At 42.1% G+C, this 24,682-nt stretch overlaps 2 protein-coding genes and 2 non-coding genes across 5 annotated transcripts; 1 reads left to right on the top strand and 3 right to left on the bottom strand.

The window, feature by feature from the left end:
• The first annotated feature begins 39 nt into the window (after window positions 1–39).
• Window positions 40–14,762, top strand: SRR (serine racemase). The gene is given in 8 exon segments (XM_040244452.1): window positions 40–98; window positions 9,958–10,129; window positions 11,750–11,876; window positions 12,065–12,168; window positions 13,166–13,285; window positions 13,413–13,487; window positions 13,967–14,176; window positions 14,508–14,762. Coding segments are annotated over 8 exon segments (1,077 nt in total). The 5' UTR covers window positions 40–84.
• TSR1 (TSR1 ribosome maturation factor) lies at window positions 13,504–23,849 on the bottom strand. Of its 2 annotated transcripts, none has more exons than XM_040243778.1 (15): window positions 23,715–23,849; window positions 23,424–23,527; window positions 22,878–23,097; window positions 22,627–22,761; window positions 21,829–22,253; window positions 20,936–21,095; window positions 20,398–20,555; window positions 19,945–20,141; window positions 19,056–19,218; window positions 18,588–18,698; window positions 17,303–17,435; window positions 16,073–16,189; window positions 15,552–15,692; window positions 15,371–15,445; window positions 13,504–15,247 (listed from the first exon to the last, which is right to left on the bottom strand). In XM_040243778.1, the coding sequence occupies exons 1-15, from the start codon at window positions 23,809–23,811 to the stop codon at window positions 15,069–15,071; spliced, it is 2,415 nt and encodes an 804-aa protein (XP_040099712.1). In that variant the 5' UTR covers window positions 23,812–23,849; the 3' UTR covers window positions 13,504–15,068. The 2 variants fall into 2 exon arrangements, with proteins under 2 accessions (XP_040099712.1, XP_040099713.1); XM_040243779.1 differs by having other exon boundaries at window positions 23,047–23,097; window positions 23,715–23,841.
• Window positions 17,083–17,175, bottom strand: LOC120867479. The gene has a single exon (XR_005721907.1). It is a non-coding gene; the product is annotated as a small nucleolar RNA SNORD91 family (small nucleolar RNA).
• LOC120867480 lies at window positions 18,352–18,445 on the bottom strand. The gene has a single exon (XR_005721908.1). It is a non-coding gene; the product is annotated as a small nucleolar RNA SNORD91 family (small nucleolar RNA).
• Window positions 23,850–24,682: the final 833 nt, after the last annotated feature.

Genomic DNA, 24,682 nt, shown 5'->3' with positions numbered 1-24,682 from the left:
CAGGGAGGAAAGGCGCCGAACGCACGCTCGGTCGCTCCAGAGGGACAGCTGGGCGGGGCCGGCGGGCGCCGCGCGTGCGCAGAGATGTGGTCAGAAAGGTGAGTTGAGGCTGGAGTTGGAGGCGCGGTGCCCGGGATGTGAGGTGAGGTTAGGCCCGGCCGAGTCAGGCCGAGCGAGGTGAGCGTTCGCGGCGGTGACTGCTTTTGCTGTCGTGGTGGCCGTCGAGGACACCGGTGCCGGCATGGGGCTCGGAGTCTGCCCGGGCCTTCTCCATTCGTCTTAGGCCAGGGTCTCTTCCCCACAAGCCCGTACTGGCGCATCGGGCTTTTACTTTGGGACCTTCAAGATCTTGGAGGGTAGTTGCTATTGTGCCCCCAACCCTTTTTTTTTTAAAGGTGATGGAACTGAATGTCAGGACCATAGCAGATTGCCCAGGATGACACAATGGATAATGGCCAGAGACTCAAAAATCTTTTCCTTTATGGCAGTCTATATCCCAAACTTCTTTTTTTCTTTCTTTCTTTTTAAAATACAGTATAGATGGCTCTTGCTGAGGGAAGGGTTGTGTGGAAATAAGTCAGGAGGTGTGATGAGGCGATTTGGGAATTTGCTGTATCACTGTGAGGTTTTGGAAAAATTACTTGACTTTCCTGGATCTCAGGTTGATTTCTTTTTGTTTTTGTTCTTTTTTCATCTTTGAAATGTAGCTGGTATTTTACTGTTTGTTCCTGAGCCTGTGTTCAGAACTGGTGAAACTCCCTCTTGAAAGGCTGCCTTCCTCCACCTCTTGCTCCTTCCCAGTGGCACACAGCCTATTGGACCTCTACACCATCAAAGAATAGTTACTAGTTACTCCTTAGACTGAGTGAGCGTAAAAGATATGAACAGTTTGACAGCTTACTCAGTTACTATTAGGTGGCATTCCCTTCCCCTCCAGAAGGCTAACCAGATGGAAAAAGTCAGTAGACAGGAAAAGAAGAATGGACAGAGCAAATGGCATGGCAGGCTTTAAAAACATGAAAGGAATAGGAAAAAATGTTTAAAACTAATTCGATATCACAGTGAAACTGGACAGAATGTTGGAACAGTTTTTTTTTTTTAAAGATGAAAAGTGTGAACAAAGCTTCCCTAGGATAAAGATGATCACCAAATTAATGCAACCGTTTCAGTGAACTGCAGATGAGATATGCCAAAAGTTAAAACTCAAAAAAATTTACCAGAATTCAGAGGGGAAATGTAATAGAAAGGTGGCTAAGTGGTAAAGAATCCGCCTGCCAGTGCAGGAGATTCAGGTTCAATCCCTGGCCGGGAATATCCCCTGGAGTAGAAAATGGCAACCCACTCCAGTATTCTTGCCTGGAAAATTCCATGGACAGGGAGCCTGGTGAGTTACACCCCAGGGGTCACAAAGAGTAGAACACGACCAAATTCCATGGACAGGGAGCCTGGTGAGTTATACCCCAGGGGTCACAAAGAATCGAACACGACCAAATTCCATGGACAGGGAGCCTGGTGAGTTACACCCCAGGGGTCACAAAAGAGTCGAACACGACCAAACACACACACATTGAGAGATGAAGGAGACATGGAGAATGGATCCAGAAAACTAAGAATCAAATATGACTTCAGAAGGTAATATTCAGAAGAAAATTTACTAATTTGATGGAAATTTTGAATTTAAAAGTTAATTTCAACTCTCAGATTTAAAGGGTTAATGAAATACCAGGTAAAAATAAATGAAAAGACAACCATATTTAGACCTGTATCACAATGAAAGCTGAGTTTAAAGAATTAAAATATGTGCTAATATATTTAAGATGTATTTTTTCAAACCAATTGCAGAGCAAGATACAGAGTATGGTTCTGAGAGCAGCAAAACCATTTATTGCAAATATAAGTTTCTATATATATCAAAAAGGATGTGGAAAAATACATACCAGACTTTTTAAAATGGTTACCTTGGGAATTCCCCGGCAGTCCAGTGTTTAGGATTCCTTGCTCTCACTGCCGAGAGCCCATGTTCAATCCCTTGTCAGGGAACTAAGATCTCACAAGCTGTGTGGTGTGGCCAAATAAATTAATAAATAATAAGCTACATATTCAATAAAGTTAGAAAATAAAAATAGAAGGAAGAAATAAAGATAAAATCATAAATTAAGGAAAAAGAATAAGACTTGGTAAATCAAAGCACTCATTCTTCAGAAATAAAGTAGACATTATATAATAGACACATTTCTGGCAAAAATTTTTAAAAATCTAAAAGACATCCTATCAAATGCTTCATAGGAAGTGCAAACTTAGCTCATCAGATTTCTGATTTTTCTCCTAAAATGTTCCTTTACCAGCCTTATATCTCAGTAAATTATACCACCATCTAAGTCGAAACCCGGGAGTTAACCTTCCTCTCCTTCAGTAACGCCATTCAATCCAATATCAAGGTATGTCTTTTCTCTCTCTGTAGTGGACATGTATGGAGTTTATAACTTCAGTATTTTTCCTTTTTCTCTCTTAAAAACTGCCCCTTACTCTCACTGATAGTACTGTGTCTTTTCCTTTTTCTGTTTTGTTTTTTCCTTTTCTCTCTTGCTGCTTCCCTTTGCTCCTATTTCTCCCTCAGGTGTATTTCAGGCAGTCATACTGTTTGGTGCACATTGTCAACAAGGCCTTTCTCTTTTTTCTTTTTTTCCTACATTCCAGTTCCCACTCCTGTTCCTTCCCTCTTCAGAAGCCACTCTAATGTGTTTGATGTATGTCCTTTGAAAATACATGTATCTTTGAATAAGATATAATATTGTTTTGCGTATCTATTTTAAACATGCATATTTGATATTGTATTCTAGAAATCATTGTTTCTTTTTCATGTTTTTGTAAATACTTCTAACTATTGCATCGTATTGTCTTAAATGACCTCATACTCTTGGCCACTGGTCCTAGGCCAATATGAGCCAACCAGAGTCCCTACCCAGAACTTTTTAAACCAAAACTAAGAAAACGAAGATCATGGCATCTGGTCCCATCACTTCAAGGGAAATAGATGGGGAAACAGTGGAAACAGTGTCAGACTTTATTTTTGGGGGCTCCAAAATCACTGCAGATGGTGACTGCAGCCATGAAATTAAAAGACACTCCTTGGAAGAAAAGTTATGACCAACTTAGATAGCATATTCAAAAGCAGAGACATTACTTTGCAACAAAGGTCCATCTAGTCAAGGCTATGGTTTTTCCAGTGGTCATGTATGGATGTGAGAGTTGGACTGTGAAGAAAGCTGAGCGCTGAAGAATGGATGCTTTTGAACTGTGGTGTTGGAGAAGACTCCTGAGAGTCCCTTGGACTGCAAGGAAATCCAACCAGTCCATTCTAATGGAAGGAATGATACTAAAACTGAAACTCCAGTACTTTGGCCACCTCATATGAAGAGTTGACTCATTGGAAAAGACCCTGATGCTGAGAGGGGTTGGGGGCAGGAGGAGAGGGGGCCGACAGAGGATGAGATGGCTGGATGGCATCACTGACTCAATGGACGTGAGTTTGAGTGAACTCCGGGAGTTGGTGATGGACAGGGAGGCCTGGCGTGCTGCGATTCATGGGGTCGCAAAGAGTCGGACACGACTGAGCAACTGAACTGACTGAACTGAAGAAAAAAAGAAAGCCCCCTCCAGTGTGGAAGCCATAAAATGCAAAACACAGGAGCTGTCAGCAGCCATGTGTCCTGCCATGTGGAACCAGCTGGTCTGCAGTGAAAAGAGTGAAGCCGACATGCAGAAAGCAGTGGAGGTGAGAAACAGTAAGTCCTGGAAAACCTCCAAGTCCCTGGTTCCACTTGTTCCTAATGTTCCATATTCCTGCCCTTTCCATGGTTCAACTTTTCTGGATTCCATGAGCCAATAAATTCTCATCGCCTCCATCTTTTACCTACGCCAGGTTCAAATTGGGGTTCTATCACTTGTAACCAAGAAGTCTAACTGATTATAATCTCCAAAATGTGTGTGTGTGTGAGTGTTTAATTGTAAAATACATGTAACATGAAATATACCATCATGACCATTTTTAAGTGTACAGTTCAGTAGTGTTAAGTACATTCACATTGTTGTACAACCAATCTCCAGAACTCTTTTCATCTTGCAAAACTGAAACTGTACCCATTGAACAGCTTCCATCCCCCTGTCCTCCCCACAGCCTCTTACAATTACCATTCTGTTTTCTCTCTATGAATCTGACTACTGTAGGTACCTCACATACATGTAACCATATGGTATTTGTCTTTTTCTGATTGACCTTTCAGTTAGCATATCCCCAAGTATCATCCATATTATAGCACAAGTCAGAATCTCCTTTTTTAATGCTGAATAATATTTCATTGTATGTATATACCACATTTTGTTTATCCATTCATCTGTTGATGAATACTTGGGATGCTTCCACCTTTTGGCCATTGCAAATAATACTGCTATGCACATAGATGTACAGATATGTCTTTGAGACCCTCATTGACTTATCTTGGGTATGTACCCAGAAATAGAATTGCTGAGTCATGGTAATTCTAATTATGGGAGGAACTACTATATCTTCCACAGCAGCTGCACCATTTTACATTTCTACCAACAGTGCACAAGGACTCCAGTTTTTCTATATCCTGCCAACACCTGTTATTTGCCCATTTGGGTTTTTTATTTTTTAATAGTAGCTATCCTCGTAGGTGTAAGGTAGTATCTCATTGTGGTTTTGGTTTGCATTTCTCTAATGATTAATGATGTTGAACATCTTTTCATGTGTTTGTTGGCCATTTGTATATCTTTTTTGGAGAAATGTCTATTCAAGTCCTTTGCCCATTTTTCAGTTGTTTTTTCCAAAATGTATCTTGAATGATTATTTTTCTCTGCCTCCACTTTGACCATCAAAGCCCCTGTTGTCTTTCATGTGGACAACTGTAATATTTCATACCTGGATTCCCTGATTCCAACTCTTATCTCCTCCTTTTCATTCATAACAGTGTAATGTAGCAAGTGACTTTTTGTAAATATGAATTCTACATGTCACCTGCTCAAAATTCTCCAGTGACATTTTTTTGTCAGAGAATAGTGGATTTACTATGTTGTGTTTCTGTGGTACAGCAAAGTGAATCCGTTATACATAAAATATATCCACTCCTACATTCTTTTCCCATATAGGTCATTATAGAGTATTGAATAGAGTTCTCTGTGCTATATAAAGTAGGTCCTTATTAGTTACCTAGTTTATATATAGTAGTATGTATATGTCCATCCCAGCCTCCCAATTTATCCCTCCTCCCTCCTTTTCCTCCCTGGTAATCTTAAGTCCAATGACATTTTATTACTCTTTCAAAATATTCTGTGAGTCATGGTCCCTTATAATCTAGACTCTGCCAACTTCACTTTCCTTATCTCATCACATTTCCCATTGATCACATTTTCAGATACATTGATCCTTTAGTTCTTGGAAAATGCCAAGCTCTTTCCCTCCTTAAAGCCTTCACATATTTATTATTCCCTCTACCTGATACACTTTCCCCACTACTCTGCCCATTCATCTTATAGGTCATAATTTAATTTTATTTCTCAAAAAAAAAGCTAATTATTCACAGAAAAATTAAAATTCACTTCTACATAGGGGGTCTTCATTGACCTTCACTGATCTAAAATAAAGCCTTTCAATATACTATCCTATCCTAATACACCTCCTTAAGTTAACACCTCAGTTATTGGCAATACATGTTTAATTGGATTATTTATTAAGACACCTGACCAATACATTGTAATCTTTATGAGAAGAGGAACAAGTCTACTTTTCTAATACTGTATCCCCAGATCAAACAGTATCTGACACATAGAAGGTGCTCAACATTTGTTGAATGAATATGACAGATACGAAAAACTTAGAAATATTAATATGTACAACTTTACACTAATAAATTTTAAATGAAGTGGTTTTACCAAAAAAAATTACTGAAATTAATTCCAGAGGCAATGGCAAATCCATATAAACCAGTAACTATGAAGTCATTGAAAAGTTACCAGAGGCATGTTTATAAGGTAAAGGCAGATTATTTGCAGATGGCATGATTGTTTAAACTGTAAAACTATTAGCTATAAGAAGATAATCTGGTAAAGTATTGAATTACATGATAAAAATTGTTTTCATATACATCATCAGTAAGCAGTTTAAAAATCTAAAAAATGCCTTCTCTCAAAAGCAACAAAAGTATGTTGCATTTAGGCATAAATTTAATCAGGTCTATACAAGGAGCAAATAAAGTATGATAACTTTACTAAGAAACCTAAAACAAAAGGACTTTACTAAATTAAAAGACATCCATTGTTAATGGATGTTGAGGTTCAACATTTTCAAATGTTAGTTATGACCCCAATTCATTTGTACATTGTACAAAGAAATTTCTAGCAACCTTGGTAAAGGATTTCTAAAGTTCTTTTGGAAGAACTGACATATGAGAAAAGCCAATAAATTTTAGAAATTTTAGAAAGGGAAGAACATAGTAATACTATTAAAGGAATTGGCAGTCTAATCAATGGAAAAAAATCCAGAAAAGCCCCAAGCATTAATAGAATTTTAATTTTTTTATAAATGTATTATATTTCACAGGAAAATTATTCAGTATAGTGTGTTAAAGATTTACAAAAGAATAAGTGGCCAATATACAGAAAAAATGTTTGTCACTTGCCGGGGTCCAGCCCCCACAGGATCCAGGGAAACCCGAAGGAGAAACGGCATCACCACCGATTGATTTACAGAGAGATAAGGAAAGAATGTTGAAGATAAGAAAATAGAGGCGAGAAAGAGGCTGATATTCCTTTGTTTACATAGAAAGCCAATAAAACTCCAAAGAGTTTCCCCTGTTCACGGAGGCCACAGGTGCCCGGTCTCCCGAGGGAGTGAAGACCCAGAACATCTTAAAAACCCCGGGCAGGTAAGTGAACGCAGGGAGCCACTATGCTCCAAGGGATCAGCCTGAAAAAGAGTGAGAGGGAGAGAGAGAGAATAAATGACACGGGGAGACCAAGTTGCTTCGGTGAGTGAGGCCCAATAGCTTTATTTTTAAAAGGTACTTTTATACTTTGCCTTATACCTAGAGGGAAATGAAAGAGGCAAATTCTTACAGAGTCAGCTGAAACATTCCAGCAGTTTTGCCCTGATCGAAACCAGGATTTTTACTGCAAACCTTTCCCACAAATGATGTTGTATACATTATCTTCTGGCTTTGGAGGCCTGTGAACATTTTATGACCCTCTTGATAAAGGCTGCTCAACCAGAAAACTTATTTTCCCTCAAAGTGTTTTTTCTTTATATTTCTAATCTATGTCAGCCTCAGAAAATGCCAAACAGAGTTACATTTCTCACAGAGCAAAAGTGCAGTGAGTTACAAGAAGAACCAATTAGCTCAAAAGTCTGATGTGGTTAATTTCAAGGCTATACTTGTTTTTCTTACATTCTGTTAACTAATGCATTCCCAGGTGCACAGTGGATAAGAGATATGGGAACTTAGCAACAAGCATTGGCCCAATAATGAAATCCTACACCAGCACTACTCTAATAACTTTTAACTCTTTGAAAGGCTCTATGTTTTAGCCTTTCTGTGCCTGTCACAGTTGGGGGGCTGTAAATAATCATATGCGTAGCTGCAAGAGTCTGGATATACCTGCCAAGCAAGCTAGAATGCTAACAGAGGGGGTTTGATTTGAAATATTCCTCTCATGTCCAGGAGACTTAGCTAGAGCCCTAAGTTGATTTTCTCCAGAGAAAGGTGGTCGGGGATAGCCCCCTGTATGTCAGGAAAGTTGGTGAAAGACACAAGATAGTAAGACAGACAGATTCTGGTGTTGGGGTAGATGCTCGAGAAGGCCCAAGGAGACCCTCAAGTCCTGAAGCCTTGCTTAACAGTTCTCTTCCACATGACCTTTGCCATGGGTGGGATCTCCCGTGCTGGCTCCCGGCAGTCACTAGTAATTAAATCTAAACTACTAGACATATTTCAGTAAATTGACAGATAAAAATGATAAGGGTAAAGGAAAATAGTCATCCCTCAGAAAGTGATGATGGGGTATAAACTGACATAATCTATAACTCTTCTGATCAGTTTGGCAGTAGGTGTCAAATGCCTTAGAAGTATGTATGCCTTTTAGTGCAAAATGCCACCGGTGGAATCTACTCAAACCATGTATAAAGATGTTGCAACAAGTCTGTTCATTACATCATTATTGTAGCAAAAAAGGAAAATTTAAATGTTCTACAGGGTTATGTCAAACTATGGTATTTTTGTAAAAAGAAGTACTAGTGATTTAAAAAGTCACATAAGGGCTGGTGTCTCACTGGTAAATAATCCATCTGCCAATGCAGGAGACGTGAGTTTGATCCCCAGTGAGGGAAGATCCCACATGCCATGGAGCAACAGTGCCCGTGTGCCACAGCTACTGAAACCTGTGTGCCCTGGAGCCTGTGCTCCAAAAAAGAGCAGCCACAGCAGTGAGAAGCCCAGATACCTCAACTAGAGAGTAGCCTCTGCTCCCTGCAATTACACAAGTCTGTGCAGCAACAAAGACAGCACAGCCAAAAAATAAAAATTTTTAAATCTTTCTTAAAAAGTCATATAAAATATCAATTGATAAGCTAAGGTTCATATTCCTAATACTGTCTGAAAAAAGCAAGTTACCAAACCTGTCAAGAAGGTTTTGTCTGCATATATATATATATATATGGGCCTGGACAGAGAGACACCAGAACTTTAGTAGGAATTGTCTTTGGAGAGGAAACAAATTAAATTCTTTCTATTGAATATGCATTGCCTTTGTTAAGGAAATAAAGAGAATCACCATAAAAATAGTGAAAAGTGGAAGCTTAATGCAGTTACTGGAAATTATAATTAGGAAAACTTTGAAGAAACTGAGCCAAATGGAAAAAGGGTAGATGAAATACTATCTTTGGTTTGATTTTAACTGTTACATGCATATTAAAAAAACAGAAGGAAACATAGAAAGTGAATTTATTAAGATGGTAGGATTGTAGGCGATTTTTCCCCTTGGTAAATTGTGAAATATTTTTAAAAATAAAAATCTGTAGCAGATTTTGAAACCAGTTTATTTAAGCTTCACAACAATGATGAAAAAGTAGACACCAGTGGCAGTAGCAACAGATGGATGGTATAGGTGAGGGCTGAGCTTTAAGCCTTCCAGAATCACCAGGAATCAACTTTATTTCCTATAAAGTTTCAACAGAAGAAACTTAAACACCAAAAAACTCAGCTTCGAGAGATGTTCCCTTATGCAGAAATTCTGCTGCTGCTGCTAAGTCACTTCAGTCGTGTTCAACTCTGTGCAACCCCATGTTCAGCCCACCAGGCTCCACCATCCCTGGGATTCTCCAGGCAAGAACACTGGAGTGGGTTGCCATTTCCTTCTCCAGTGCATGAAAGTAAAAAGTGAAAGTGAAGTCGCTCAGTTGCGACCCCATGGACTGCAGCCTACCAGGCTCCTCCACCCATGGGATTTTTCAAGCAAGAGTACTGGAGTGGGGTGCCATTGCCTTCTCCAGCAGAAATTCTAGAACCCCAGTAATGAAGATGGTTCCCACGTTAACACCACAGGCCGAGTCTATTTTCCAGTGTTAGCATTTTCTTTGTTGTTTTTGTTTTTGAGTGTTAGTTTTCTGAGTTTAAGATTCACAGCAAAACTGCTAAGAAGGTACAGAAATTTGCCATATGGCCCTTGCCCACACACATATAGCCTCCCTCATTATTGACATCCCCCACCAGAGTGGTGTATTTGTTACAGTTGAACCTGCATTGATATACCATTACCACCAAAGTCCATAGTTTACATTATGGTTCGCTCGTTGGGGTGTACATTCCATGGGTCTGTGCGTTTTCAAAATCTTTTCAATATATTGTCTAGGTTTGCTTTGACCCTCTTCTTATTCTTGGGTTACAGAACCATGTGTGATCAGTACTGCATCTCCTTTGCTGATGTTGAAAAAGCTCATGTCAACATTCGAGATTCTATTCACCTCACACCAGTACTAACAAGTTCCATTTTGAATCAAATAACAGGACGCAATCTTTTCTTCAAATGTGAACTCTTCCAGAAAACTGGATCTTTTAAGGTAACAATCCGTTTTGATAGTGTACCATGTTTCTTTTCAAACCACTTTCACATATAAATGTATATGATCCTCCTGACCACCCAGTGAGGTAGGTAGAATTAATGTCTTTTTATAGCTAAAGAAAGGGTTGTCAAAATTTTCCTTTGGCATGTCCTGGTTACTTAGCATCATAGTGTTTCGGAGAGCCACTTTTACATTATCTCAAAATTCCTTATAATTAAGGTGATCGCATACAGCTTACTGTCCAAATTAGGACATGTTTGGGGATGAAAAGGGGAAATTCTAATGATAGAACAGAAAGCACAGTTGTCAACTTAGACACCTGTGTTGTGTCCAATGCCTTGCGACATGACTTTGCAACACAACGTGTAATCACGCTGTATATAGCCAAGTTTACGCATTTACTTGCTATGTGTTTATACATTATGAATAAAAAAGGTCTAAACCTAGCGCAGCCCTCATATAACAAAAGTTTTTTCTTTTTCTGTAATATATGTCAGGGCCTCTCCTTTGCATAAAAATAGGTTTCTGTATTTCTTCATCATCAGAATTTTCTGACCATTAGTTGAACTTCATTAGAAGGAGCTTCAAGATTCATCAAGTAAAAATCTGAAAGCTACATTTTGGACTGTGCCGAGAAGTATTAGTACCTGTTAAGTGGTAGCTTTAGGATATCATGTATTTACCTTTTCTCGGCACCCATTAACTGAGAACTTTTAAACAATACAAAAACTTCTCTATTTCCTTTTGCCGTTTGCTTCTGTCTTGGTTTGTTCTTCATTTATCACACATCAAGCACATATTTTCACTAGCTATACCAGGTGTGTGTACTGGAGGCCTTGCCCTAAACCCATACTTTCAGGGGAAGACAAAAGTAGGTTGATGACAAGTCTCACAGAGATACAGAGAATTCCCTAGCCATCTAGTGGTTAGGACCCTGTGCTTTCCCTGCCAAAGGCCCAGGTTGGATCCCTGGCTGAGGAACTAAGATCCTGCAAGCCATGCAACACAGTCCAAATAAAAAGATACACAAACAAGGAACATGGAAGCCAATGGAGTACCTAATTTTGCCTGGGAGAGCAAGAAGTTTGAACCAGGTGATGTTTGATCCAAGTTTTATAGGATGATACTTTTAGCCAGATCAGGGAGTGAGGGAAAGAACTACAGGTAGAGGCATCAGCATGTCAAGAAGTAGAGGTGTGAGCTAACCTGGTAGGAAACTAGCCGCAACTTAAGATGGCTATGACACTGACATGTTAGAAAGTAATATATTAAGTATGTTAGAAAGGCTGCAGCTTTTAAGGAATTTGTACTTTTCTTACAAAGACAGGCAATCAATGGAAAAGGTAACATTTGTTTTTAAAGGGTAATTTTCATAATCTAGCGGAACTATTAGATGAGAATGATCCTTGAGGCAGGATCAGCTGATTCAGAAACTCCCGGTTGAGAAATTAAGCCTCACCAAGGTAGTGGCCAAGATGAACATGAGATATTTAGAAGGTACAACCAATACAATTTACTGGGTATGCAGTGTTGGGAGAAAAAATCTAAAGCTGGTGGGGTTTTTTTGAAAAGAAACATTTAAAACAAATGGATTAATTCACCATCCCTCTTTTCCAGATTCGTGGTGCCCTTAATGCAATCAGAGGGTTGATTTCTGCCCATCCAAAAGAGAAGCCCAGAGCTGTTGTTACTTACAGCAGTGGAAACCATGGCCAGGCTCTCTCCTTTGCTGCCAGATTGGAAGGTACTTTATTAATTTCTCAGGGTCCTGAGTAGGGTCATCAGAGAGGAGTGGAAAAGTATCCTTAACTTTCAGTGAGATTGGTGATAGCCATGGAAATAAATTTCCCAGCCCCTGATTACAAGCGAACTGAAGAGATTTCTATCCTAAATTCTGATTTGTACTAACTAAACGTTGTTTCTCCCTCCCAGGGATTCCTGCTCATGTCATAGTGTCGGAAACAGCTCCCAACTGTAAAAAAATGGCAATACAAGCCTATGGAGCCTCTATAGTATACGGTGAACAGAGCGAAGAGGTAAGAATGTTCAGCACCTTAGCAGCGTTCATAGTCAAGTGAGACCTCTCTACCTCACTGGGTGTGGCTTCCAGTCTCCTTTTTAAATGTTGGCACACCCTCACTCAGATGATCTAGTTATGGTCTCCTAGTTTAAAACTTCTAACTCTAGTCCTGACCTTTACTCTTAGCCCAGACTTGTATATTCCCAATTGGGTGTCTTAATAGTTATCTCAAACTGCCTAAAACTAAACTCATTTTAATACTGTTCCACCTTCCGTCTCTCGCGTATCAGTAAATGGCAACTTGTCGGCCCAAAACTCTCCAATGATTTTCCACCTCATACACAGTGGAAACCAAAGTTTTTTTGTTTTTTGTTTTTTTTTTGAGATGGGTCTCAGTTGTGGCATTCAGGATGTTTGATCTTCGTTGTGGCATGTGGGATCTTTAGTTGCAGTATGCAAACTTTTAGTTGCCACATGTGGGATATAGTTCCCTGACCAGGGATGGAAACTTGGTCCCCTGCACTGGGAGCATGGAGTCTCAGCCACTGGACCACCAGGGAAGTCCCAGAAACAAAAGCTCTTGCAGTCACCTGTGGCCCAGATGAACTGGCCCATTACTTTTCTGATCTCATCTTCCACTGTTACTGTCCCCCAAACACTCCACACCAACCACATTAACTTAGCAGTTTCTCAAAGCCAAGCACTCCTGTTCTGTGGTCTTTGTACTTGCTGTTCCCCTCTCTCTGGAATATTCTGTGGAGACACACAGGACTTGTTCATTTCCCTCCAAACCATGTAGACGCAGCATGTATTTACTTATATCCCACCCTATTCCACCATATTAGAATGTAACTCCACCGAGTGCAGGGGCTATTTTGTTCAGGCACATCCTCAGTGCCAGAACCAAGTCTGAGAAAAGCAGACAGCCAATGAAGTGTTAAATGACTGAATCTAACTTGTTGGGGACTCTATTAAATACAGATAAAGTAAGCTAAAGTAATGTCCTCTTTCAGTCCAGAGAAAATATTACAAAAAGAATTGCGGAAGAAACAGAAGGCATTATGATACATTCCAACCAGGATCCTGCAGTGATAGCTGGGCAAGGGACAATTGCCATGGAAGTGCTAAACCAGGTAACAGCTTAGTTGTTTAGCTGCCAGTAATGCTGACGTTTGGCCACAGAACCAGTTCTTTCATATGTACATATAAAACTGGTTATTAACACACCTATTTTAATACTTTATATTCTTTTCACTGAAGGTTCCCTTGGTAGACGCACTGGTGGTACCTGTAGGAGGAGGAGGAATGCTTGCTGGAATAGCCATTACAGTGAAGGTGAGAAAGCAGCTTCTGGAGGACTCCCCACTTGAGGCACAGTTTATTTTGTATTACAGTACACTGTGAATACTTGCTCAACATTCCCCCCAAACTGCCATTCCTTCTTATCATCCCCTGGCACTTGAGGTGGAAGGCTCTGCTTTGCATCACTGCCCTCTTCTTAATGAAAACTTTACAGCACAAAAGCCATTTCAATGAGTGGCACCCTCACAGTCCTTTGAATTCCATCTCACCAACTTACTATCCAGGTCAGGAGCTACTCCTTTCCCAAGTCACCAGCAGAACCAGCTGTGATCTAGGCAACTGAAGGCCAGAGTGGGAAACAATTTAAAGTGCTTAAAGGCCTTATTTCCATTACATAGATTAAAAGAAAGGCTCTTGGGCAAAAATGTGTTAACTGTACCATCTGTTTCACTGCAAGCATGCAGGCAAAATGCTGTGTCTAGTTGTAAGGTATCTAATACTCCTCTTCCTAGGCTCTGAGACCTAGTGTGAAGGTATATGCTGCTGAACCCTTGAATGCAGATGACTGCTACCAGTCCAAACTCAAAGGGGAACTGACCCCCAACCCCTATCCTCCGGAAACCATAGCAGACGGTATCAAATCCAGCATTGGCTTAAACACCTGGCCTATTATAAGAGACCTCGTGGATGATGTCTTCACTGTCACCGAGGATGAAATTAAGGTGAGGCTCCAAGAGGAAAGAAAACAACAAAAGAGTGGAGCAACTTATTAGGCAAAAACCCTCCTGTTGTAAATGGCAACTAACCCACAAGGGAACTTGACTAGGTGATTTCATAACATGTGAGAGGGTGCTCTAGACAAGTGTCAAGACAGTAAAGCAAGTCAGAATGAAAAAAGCCCTGCCCTTCACTGGCAAACACAAATGTATCACAAACAGGAATACTCAGACTGGGCATACACCCCCATTTGGCCTTTAATCATAGAGGCCAACCAACCAGGCTCTTTCCCCCTTTTCCTGTGTCACTAATTCTTACTCCCTTCTATACCGACAGTATGCAACCCAGCTGGTGTGGGAGAGGATGAAATTGCTTATTGAACCTACAGCTGGTGTTGGAGTGGCCGCTGTGCTGTCTCAGCATTTTCAAACAGTCCCCGCAGAAGTAAAGAACATCTGTATTGTGCTCAGTGGTGGAAATGTAGACTTAGCCTCCCTGACTTGGGTGAAGAAGCAGGATGAAAAGGCAGCTCCTTAGCAATCTGTTTCTGTTTATAGGTGCAAAAGGAAGAAAAGGGACTCAAGTGTCTAGACACTTGGAAATTTTGTCTCCCGGTCATTGTCAAGTCCCTATCTTCCCCTCTAAAACAGCGTTCAAAACCCTAACGGAGAATGTGTATTTCAGTAAGATTTAATGGGTTTTTTTGGACTAAGTTGAACTAGAAAAACATCCATACTTAACTGAGACACCTTCTCAGGGCCAAGAAAAGTCTGCACAAAGGAGCAGGAGCCCTTAAGTAGGCTTAAGTAGAAAGCACAAACTGGGCAATCACAACCTATAGGCTCCCATCCCTAGAGTGCTCACTAGTAGCAGTGAGACAGAATCCCACCGAATCCATTACTCCATGTCCACTTCAGGCACTGTTGAAGAAATCTCACTTTTCACCCAGGGGACTGGTTCTGGTACATATGGATCATAAGTCCACTTGGGGAAAACTCTCTTATAAAGATTCATTAGTACTGTGTCCTGAGATTTTAGCTTCCCATCAAAACTGCACTTCATGTGACCGTGAGTACCTAGAATGAAAACAGTGAATTGGTCATATTAATAGAAAACTTTAAAGCAGTGGTCTCAACCCAATGGTCATTTAACAGCACTGGGGAAGTCTACACAAGCTCCCAAATCGCACATTCTCTTACCTAAAGGCTCCTTGATGTGGCCCCTTCGGCCCCATTTTGTTCTCAGTTCCACAGGCTTAAACCACAGTACATCCTCTTAGATAAAGAAACATACAGAAGACCAGGATGAAACACCTATCCATAATGTATAAACCCAACCTTCATCCCACAAAGGCAACTGGATCCCCTCTGTCACACCTACCTCTGTTGAAAAACATGTAACGCACCACTGCCGTCTTAGTAAAAATTTTGAAAGGATGACCACTCAGAACAACTCTCTTGATGACCATCCTGTCTGGATCCACTGACAAGAGATGGCCTGTGGCAATGAGGCTGTGTATTCCTGAGGGGCAAAGGCAGAGCAGCAGGAGCCTTTTGGTCAAAGCCTTCACTTATTGTCCAGGCTATTTAAAGACCTATGAGAGATCTTGGGAAACCCAGTGGGGATGTATTATGTGGCCCTCCTGGGTTCATGGCCAAGATCACTGATATTCCTGCTGAGCCTGTCCTCAGAACCTACCCTAAATAGAGCACCCTGAGCGGCCCCCACCAATTAGCTAAGGTTTGCAAGCAAGGTAAAACCCCATTTGTCATCCTGAAATTGGGATAATTTAAAAAAAACCATTACTTTTTCGTTACCATCTGACTCCCAAATTTAAATACAGAGAGCAGTTAATCTTATTAAGGACCTGCAGGCTATTCACCTCTGTGAACTCAACTTACCATTGCTGTTCTGTTTGAAAAGCAGCACAGATGCAGGAGGAAAAGTGATTGGGGCATATACTGTCACCACCAGGGCTGTGTCTGCAGTCAGGAACCTCTGAAATTTATGTTTATCCGCTGCCATTAAAAGAATAAAAACCAGAACATATTTTGAGAAACAACAGGTAATCCAGAGGCCTGTGAAAAAGCTGTATCACTGGAACTCTTAAACTAAGGCAACTACTGTTTCTTTATCCTACTAGTTCTCCAAACATTTTCTGGCCTCTGTACAACTGAAAAATACAACCTTATCCTAGCAGATTGATTTTTCAAGTAGGAGGCAGAGTCTTGGAACTTGAACTGTATTTTGGGGTTTATAAAAGTTTTCCAGATGATCCTGATATATATCACCCTACCTCATTTAAGAATCGGTGCTTTACAGAAAAACACTAATTCAACAGCTCTTAAGTGTCTTGAGCAAGGATTGGCAAACATTTTCTATAATCAGATTAAGTATTTTAGGCTTTGTGGCCATCAAGTCTCTCTTCTAATTACTCAGTTCTCACTAAAGCACAAAAACAGCTATAGACAATACATTTTTAAAAATTAATACTGAAAGTTATAGGGAAATAAAAGGGCAATATCAATCCCTCATTTAGACAGAATGATTGGTGAGCAAAGAAATTATCCAGAGCATCCATTAATACTGCCTTTTCTCACCTTCCTCTGGCCACCGCTGGGGGCTGAGAGTGTGGGTAACGTTCAGAAGCCCTGACATACTGCAAATATCTTCCCACTCTAAAGACTGTAAGAGGACAATCACTTTTTGTCATAGGAGTATCCCTGGTCATCACTGTCCAAACTCTCATCTAATGTCAAGATCTCAGAAGCCATATACTTCTGCTTTATCCAACTGTGGGCCACCCCCTAGACTTCACCCACTAGGACATCAGATGCCAAGAGTTCCATGACACATCGTTTCTTGAAAGCTGCCAACCCCTATTCAACACTGACTCTGCAGCAAATACTCATGCCACAGGAGCCTCAGCACCACACAGTTTGCATCACAGGGATGCTTCAGACAGGTTCAGACATTTTGAATGGAAACATCACTGGCTCCTAAACCAAAGTTTGAAATGCTGTATCTGCACACCCCATCCCCGCCATCCCACACTCCCACCCCCTGCCGCAAAATCAGTCCCCTAAAAGACAGTAAGATGAACAAAACCCAGAAACTACCCTGCTGCTTACCTGCAGTGTGCTGAGAGAATAAAGGTGAGGCTCGGAAGCGCCTGAATCCACAGTGGAAGATCAGCTCCTCTTTAGCTTTCACAGGTTCAGTGTTGCCAGGGTGCCGGCTCACCACCATATTAAGTACTGACATCTGGGACCAAGTAGAGAAACAGAACTTCATATCAGGAGTAGAACACCCTAAAGTAAAAGAAGGCAAACCAAACCAGCAGACTGGGTTCACCCTAAGAGCTGACAATACTAATTTATGTTGTTGTTTAGTCACTAAGTTGTGTCCAACTCTTTTTGTGACTCCATGGACTGTAGCCTGCCAGGCTCCTCTGTCCATGGGATTTTCCAGACAAGAATCCTGGAGTAGGTTGCCATTTCCTTCTCCAGGGGATCTTCCAGACCCAGGGACTGAACCCACATCTCCTGCACTGCAGACAGATTATTTACTGCTGAGCCACCTGGAAAGCCCTATACTAATCTATGGTGTAGTATAAATGATGAAACACAAATCCATCTTTTACCTTCACTAATATCTTGCATTCAAATTGAAAATAAGCTGACTTTCAGAACTTTCATGTCCCTGCTATACTAGTTGACCTTCCCATGTGTAACATGCAAGGGTTCAACATCTACCACAAAATGCCTACAAGTTACTCACTAACCACATACCGCCAAACCACACTCATTCAAGACCCTTCTTGCTTCAACCGTTATTCATATTGACCAAAGGCCAGAGCTTTCTTACACCTACATGACTGCTGGCCACCAAGAGAAAAAAGATCTATACCTTGGCGTGAAAGTCGCTCAGTCGTGTCTGACTCCTTGTGACCCCATGGACTAAACAGTCCAAGGAATTCTCCAGGCCAGAGTACTGGAGTGGGTAGCCTTTCCCTTCTCCAGGGGATTGTCCCAACCCAGGGATTGAACCCAGGTCTCCTACATTGCAGGTGGATTCTTTACCAGCTGAGCCACAAGGGAAGCCCATACGTTGGCAGAAGCCCTCTTTATTTTTATGGATGCCAATCCTTGACTAAAGTCTGATCTGACAAACATACTTAGGTCAGAGAAGTCTCAGAACCATACAGAGATGACATCACTGAGGTTCATCAGACAGGTTCAGACATGTAGGTAAAACCATCATTGACTTCTCTGTTATCCTCTCCTTACTCCTAATCATAAAGGCAGACTTTCACATCCCAAGAAGCAAAACATCAGCCATACAAAACATTAGGCTGTCAGATGAAACTGGTTGGAAAGTGCCATAACTCCCATTTCCCACAAGACACTAACTCACTTTCTGTTCATGAGGTAGTAACGAAAATGCAATCAAGGGTGTGCCTCGCTTGAAGTGCTCAACCACTGAGACAGGGACTTCAGAGACATGAAGTGTGACATACCAGCCAACCTGCCAGGAGAAAGCAGAATACGATCATGCAGTTACTCTTACGGTCTCAATAATGATGAAGCATTTCTCCAACTATGTTAACAGTCTCCCAAACATTGATAAAGCCAGTGCTCACCCTCCAAGACTGCCTTGCACAGATGCCTCAACTACCCAGATTAAGCTTTCCCAGTTAACATCTCTGACACCTCTTTGTTTCCAGTATCACTCTGATCAGTAACTCAGTAGCTTCTCTAAGTCAGCTGTATGCAGCAACAAACTCATTAAGGTACTCATGCCAAGAGAATGAGTGGGGAGGGGGGACAGACACGACCTTGTCAAACAAGCAAATTATAGGGATGGACAAAGGAAAGCAGATACCTCAGCTCCTTCAACTTCTTTTTCTTCAATCTCTTTAAAGATGCGTCTCCGGGTATTAATAAAGTTCTGAAACTGAAAGATTCGAGCATAATCTCGAGGGAGGTTTTCCTTAGGATCCCATGGAGATGTCCGGAAGCTCTTAAGGCCTCTGTATTTCTGAAATCTAGAATATAGAGGATATTTTAAAGAAGTTCACAGTGACATTTATATGGTGCTACTTAACTGTTTCACTCAACTCAAAATGCCTAAGGCTTAAAATTTAAAAAAAAGGAAAAACTTAACTTTTAAAAATTAAATAAATAAAATGGCTAAGGCTTTAGCTTAAAGGAACTACCTTTCAAAATAACCTAATAGCCTAAATCAGGACCACCCTCTAAAAGAGCCAGTAACAAGTATTTCAGTACCAAACCCCAGCTTCTTAAAAGTATTAACAGTGGCTCCCTGCTGCATATCCGGGAGTGGCTCTTTAACCTGACTAGCAAGGTCCCTGATAAAAGCCTTACCCCTCTAACAACCAGCATAAACTCTGGTTTTAGTGACACTCACCTTTAGAGCGGATAAGATCACCTTCACCCCTAACTCTTTTGTTCTTGCTGTTCTACCCAAACTTCCCCAGATGTTATATACTTTAATCAAGTCTTAGCTCCAAAAGAAGTATATGCTAATTAATGAAGTGTATTTCTGTAACATTATTAGTCTGTACTACACAGTGTAGAATGTGAATATATACAACTGTTTCCTATATGTGTTACCTTCCTATATAAGGTTAGCCTTTGGGAGGAAGAACAATGTGTTTTTTCTTCTTTTAAATCGCACTGACTGACATAGTTCTGAGCCATGTAAGTTTTAAATAAAAATGTATTGATTGATTTTGGACTTGTTGACTCACCGAATTCTAGCAGCCACATCACGGGGGGTATCTACTTCATCTGGGAACATCTCTTCCAGTCTTTGTTGTTTATATTTCTCCAGCATTTTCTCCTCAGCCTCTTCATCCACTTTCTCATCATAGAGATCATCACGTACAGACTCTCTTATAGTCATAGTTTCACATTCCTCCTCTTCTTCCTCTTCACTACCCTCGTCCTATAGAATGAAGGATCACAGTTTCTGAGGAAACCCACATCTTTACACAAGAGGCCACTATGCTGAAATTTACTAGATACACAGTCCAAACCAATATTAACTCTAACAGAGAATGAGTTATAAAACAGAGACTCAGTCTGGCAACTACAAAGCTATTCTTAACAAACAGACCACACATACCCCTTAGGGTCAGGAATGCACCTTGCCTTGCATTGGGAGCTATACACAGAGGGTGCCTAAGGGCCCATTTCCTTACCTGAGATTCCTCTTCCATAAAATCCTCGTGTTCTATATCATCGTATTCATCTCCTTCCCCACCACTTTCACCATCCTCATCCAGAATCCATTCAGCTTGATAACTGGATGTTCCTTTGGGAACCTTCTTCACTACCTTGGAACTTTCCTTCAGTAAGTCTGTAAAAGCCCACATGAGTGAAGTTATACACCTCCTCCTCTACTCTATGACACAGGATACATTGCTACCAATACCAGGAACTCTGGCGGGCACTTGCAAATTTATTTCAGCTGTCTCAGAACCAGCAATACTAACACAGTCAAACAAGTCTTACAATGAACTGAAGTTATTTACCCATTCATTAGAAAACAGTAAGTAATTCTTAGAGCAAAGCTGTGTCCAGTGTTTCCTCAGTGCAAACTATATAGCCTTTGGAGGTAAGAGAAGACAGACTTCCAGTACTTCCTCATCTATGCTACCTTTTAAGGTCCTCACTGTGAGTAGTTGGACAAAACCCACAATTCTAGGCTAGATGAATTTCAAGTTTGCCAATGCCAACCATGTGCCTCGGTCAGCTCCTCCTCTGTGGGCCAGGTCTGTTCCCCCTCCATTGGATCTGGGATAACCTCTGTTTGCAAAGATTCTTGTCTATCAGGGTCTGCCTTCATTAGAACCTTCAGGTCTTCCTCCATATCAGCTACAGCATCTGCAGCACAAATCTGAAAACCCAAACAGTCGACAGTCAATTAAGTGTGAGCCAAAATCTACTAAATCTAACAAATGAGAACAATCTAGAAGAGCACAGTCCTCAAATAGAAAGCCAAAACTTGTCAGAATTTTTCAAATGGTTCTCTATTTCCTAGCATTCTAAATCTGTAAATCTGCTTAGCTCTTGAAGCCTTTCATAATCTGATCCCATGCCTACCTGTTTATTACTCCCAGCCACTGTTATCCTCAGAGTTCAAGAAACCCTTTGATCCATCACTTTGCCTAGGCTCATGTTGTCTCTATTTGCTGGGATATTCTTCCATCTCTTTTCAACTTATAAAACACATTCATCCTTCTCAATACCTGGCACAAGTCAACCTCTTCTGTGAATCTTGCCAGTCTTTTCCTCAACTTCCACTGCAAGCATGTGGCTCAACCATACTTTCTCAATCTTTATTTCACAGGTGTTTGCCAGTTTTCTGACCTAATTAAGTTGTCTAAGGAGAGAGACTACATCTGTGTCTATCTATAGACTCAGAGCTAATTGCTATGCAAAGCATCTACAAAGCACTGAATAAATATTTGATACATCAACTTATTTCTAGTTGACTATTGCCTTATTTCACAATTACCTCCAGGGATTAGGATATTTGTCCAAATGTGTAGCCGTACCACTTTCTCTGACGTTAATTAGTTCTCATCCATGAACGTACAAGACATAGTTTTTAAGAACACCAATCCTACCTCCATTGCCATGCCTGAGTCCTTTGAGGATTTGATCACTCTTGGATTTAAAGGGAAAGGGTCCACAGGGGCATCTATCTGCTGCATCTGGAAATCACCATGTCCAATGATATGCAGCACGCTATTTACATTCAGAGCCTGCCCACGAACATAGCCTGAGATCTTCAAGGTGCCCACCAAGTCACTCTCTTCACTAGGCACAAAGTCAGCAGCATGAGCAAATAGATAGGCACGCCGATCTCGAAAGGCAAGATGCCGCTGTTTTTGGTTAGCCAACTGCCTGAGCAGCATCCCTGCCTCCTGCTGAGTATCTAACAGGAGGAGTTTGTCCTCAGGAAAGCGCTTCTCCACTGCTTTACTTAGCTTTCTTCTGGCATCTATTTGTTTCTTCGGCGGGAGGCTAGAAATCCCTTGGACAGCTAAAGCTGTGAGCAAAAGAGAAAAGGTTTCATGACTTGTTGCTTCACTATATGAAAATCCCCCTCTGCAGTTCACAAACAAGCTAATAGTTTAGTTATGAGCTCAGACATCACTGAGCAACCCAACACTCAGTTACACTAAAGAAATTCACAATAAAACCAAACTTCATAATCTCCTTTCTCTGGGCAACTGGCAGTCCAGAAATAAGAAGGCACATTGATATATGACTTGTAAATAATGGACCAAGTTAAGGCCACACATACTCGTATAACCCCCCAAAAATATCAAGCGTTAGACACAGTATCTGGCAAATTAGAGGTGAGCAATAAATGCTAATTCACTTCCTTTCTCGGCCTGCAATACTTCCAACTCACTTACTATAGGTGGGAAGGCCCTGAGCAAACAGGCAAGAAAGGCAGTAATCCCCGGTGCTATCCCAGCCTTCTAGTGGATCAAGGAGGAACAGGATGGTATCAGCCACTTTAGCCATGTCTAACACAGTATGCAGGTCCCCTGGAATAGAAGACAGTCAGTAGGAAAAGGTGGTTGACATCAGGACATTTTACTTACAAAGTATTACCATTAATGCTCAAAACATAATGATAGGAAATATTGTTGCATAGTCTAACCTGGCCTTGCCGATGTGAAAAACCACCGATGTTTCAAGCGGGGGCATAACAGCATAAAGCTATGGGTGCTTCCCCATTCATTCAAGTGTACAGTTCCAGTGTCCCTATCCTGAAGGAGCCGAAAGGCCTCTGGCAGGGAAATCCTGTTGTGCAGGGGCACCACCAGTACCTGATGAGGAGGGCCATCCTTGCTGCCAAGCTGTCTCTTTTCTGCCAAAACCTGAGGAAAGAAAGCATCAGAGAACACCTCAAGGTTTCAATACTTTCTTCCAGTACTGCATTTCCAACAGTACAGAGGCCCATCCTCAGCCTCCAAACCAGCGTCTCTCTTGTTAAAAGGTGACAGGTATGCCAAGGAGGTGGGCAGGAGGTAGGCACAAAGCAAAGAAAGCTATAGCTTGAGTCTGGGCCTGCACACCTGACACGTGCTCTAGAGTTATCCTCCATCTGTGAGCCCTTCCCAGGGTCACATTTTCTAGTTCAAGGCATTACCCTCCTAGAAAAGTTGTGAAGCCACACCAGTCCCCTAAGCCCCAGTCCTCTCACCGCCTCCTTCTTCTGCTTTCGGAGCTGGCTGGCGCGATGCCTCTGGTCCACCCTGCTGAGATCTTTTCTCACCTTCTTGCTTAGGGTTTTCGGTGCTAGACGGCCTGGAAGGATATCAGACCTTTCTGATCTTGCGCAAAGCACTAGCAGGTCAAGAAAGGGGACCCCTGTCTGCCCGCCTTAGACCCTTTGTGCGGGGTCCAGGCCGGAAGCAGGAACTCATTCTGGGCACGAAGAAAAGCAGTTAATATCGATTAAACAGCTCTTCTTCCTCCAACCCTACCTTCTTACCCTTGCCGTCTCGCTGCGAGGACCCTCGACCCCGATGCCGCCCGCCTTTATGCGCTTTATTCTGCTGCTTAAGCGGGCCAGAGCGATGGGCCGCCATGCTGTCGTTCACGTGTACCAAGTCGCCACTACTTCCGGGCTGAATAGATCGCTTCCGGTCCCCGCCTCGGGGGCGTGTCCTCCCCTGGCGGGGCGGGGCTCCTCGCGATCTCTCGCGAGGTTCATTTACACACACCTCTAGGCGAAACCTCAGCGTAAACTTTTCCCAAGCTGGTGGTCTGCTTTGGGGGACTTGAAAACACCGGATGCGGGCTCGAGGCTTGGGCTTTCAGTTTCGGAGGGCCGATATGCTTCCTTGAGTTTTGATATTTTTTGCACTATCATGTTGCATCACTTAGGAAGATTCTCCATTTGTGCGATAGAGGGCTAAGCCCCTCCTCTCAGCTAGCTTTGTGCACGGCGCTCCTCGGTTGGGAACATCAGGTATTCTTTGTCACTTTGGGCCACCGTTTGTCGCCCTCAGTTCCCAGATGGGGCTGCTTAAGCCTACCAAGCAAATCGTGCTGAAGGCGCTTGTCTCACCTCCAGTTTCCGTGCCAGTTCCTGCTGGTCCCAGTTACCCCGACCCGCGCCCTCACGTCCCATGTAGCTGCGAGAAAAGCCAGACGGGTCGTGGCGACCCCTCGGAGGAGGGACGGCTGACCGTGACTCTGGCGCTCTCAGACCCACCGCGCCTCTGCAGACGGGGGCGGCTGCTCTCCCACTCCTCCACCAACAAGCTTTGCAACGGAGGGCGCCCAACCGGCAGGGGGGTTTAAAGAAACGATGGCGCGCCACCGCCTTCCTCCCAGCCGGGGTACCAACACGGGCTTCCCAGTAATGAGACTCGAGGCGCGGGGGTCCCAGTCCCTCCCGTCGGGAAATCGAGCGTGTAGGACTCACGGAACATCCAGCTGGATGGGGCCAGCTTT

Source organism: Oryx dammah, unplaced genomic scaffold (assembly GCF_014754425.2).
Source record: "Oryx dammah isolate SB20612 unplaced genomic scaffold, SCBI_Odam_1.1 HiC_scaffold_8, whole genome shotgun sequence".
Taxonomy (NCBI): Eukaryota; Metazoa; Chordata; class Mammalia; order Artiodactyla; family Bovidae; genus Oryx; species Oryx dammah.
Note: the sequence above shows the minus strand (reverse complement) of the source record. Positions and strands in the feature narration are given on the sequence as shown.

Excerpts from the sequence above, each read along its gene's own strand:
- TSR1 (XM_040243778.1), bottom strand. The coding sequence starts at position 23,811 with ATGGCGGCCCATCGCTCTGGCCCGCTTAAGCAGCAGAATAAAGCGCAT. Across the intron at positions 23,528-23,714 it reads CTCGCAGCGAGACGGCAAGG|GCCGTCTAGCACCGAAAACC; the intron begins GTAAGAAGGTAG and ends ATATCCTTCCAG. Across the intron at positions 21,096-21,828 it reads ACTCAGGCATGGCAATGGAG|ATTTGTGCTGCAGATGCTGT; the intron begins GTAGGATTGGTG and ends TTGGGTTTTCAG.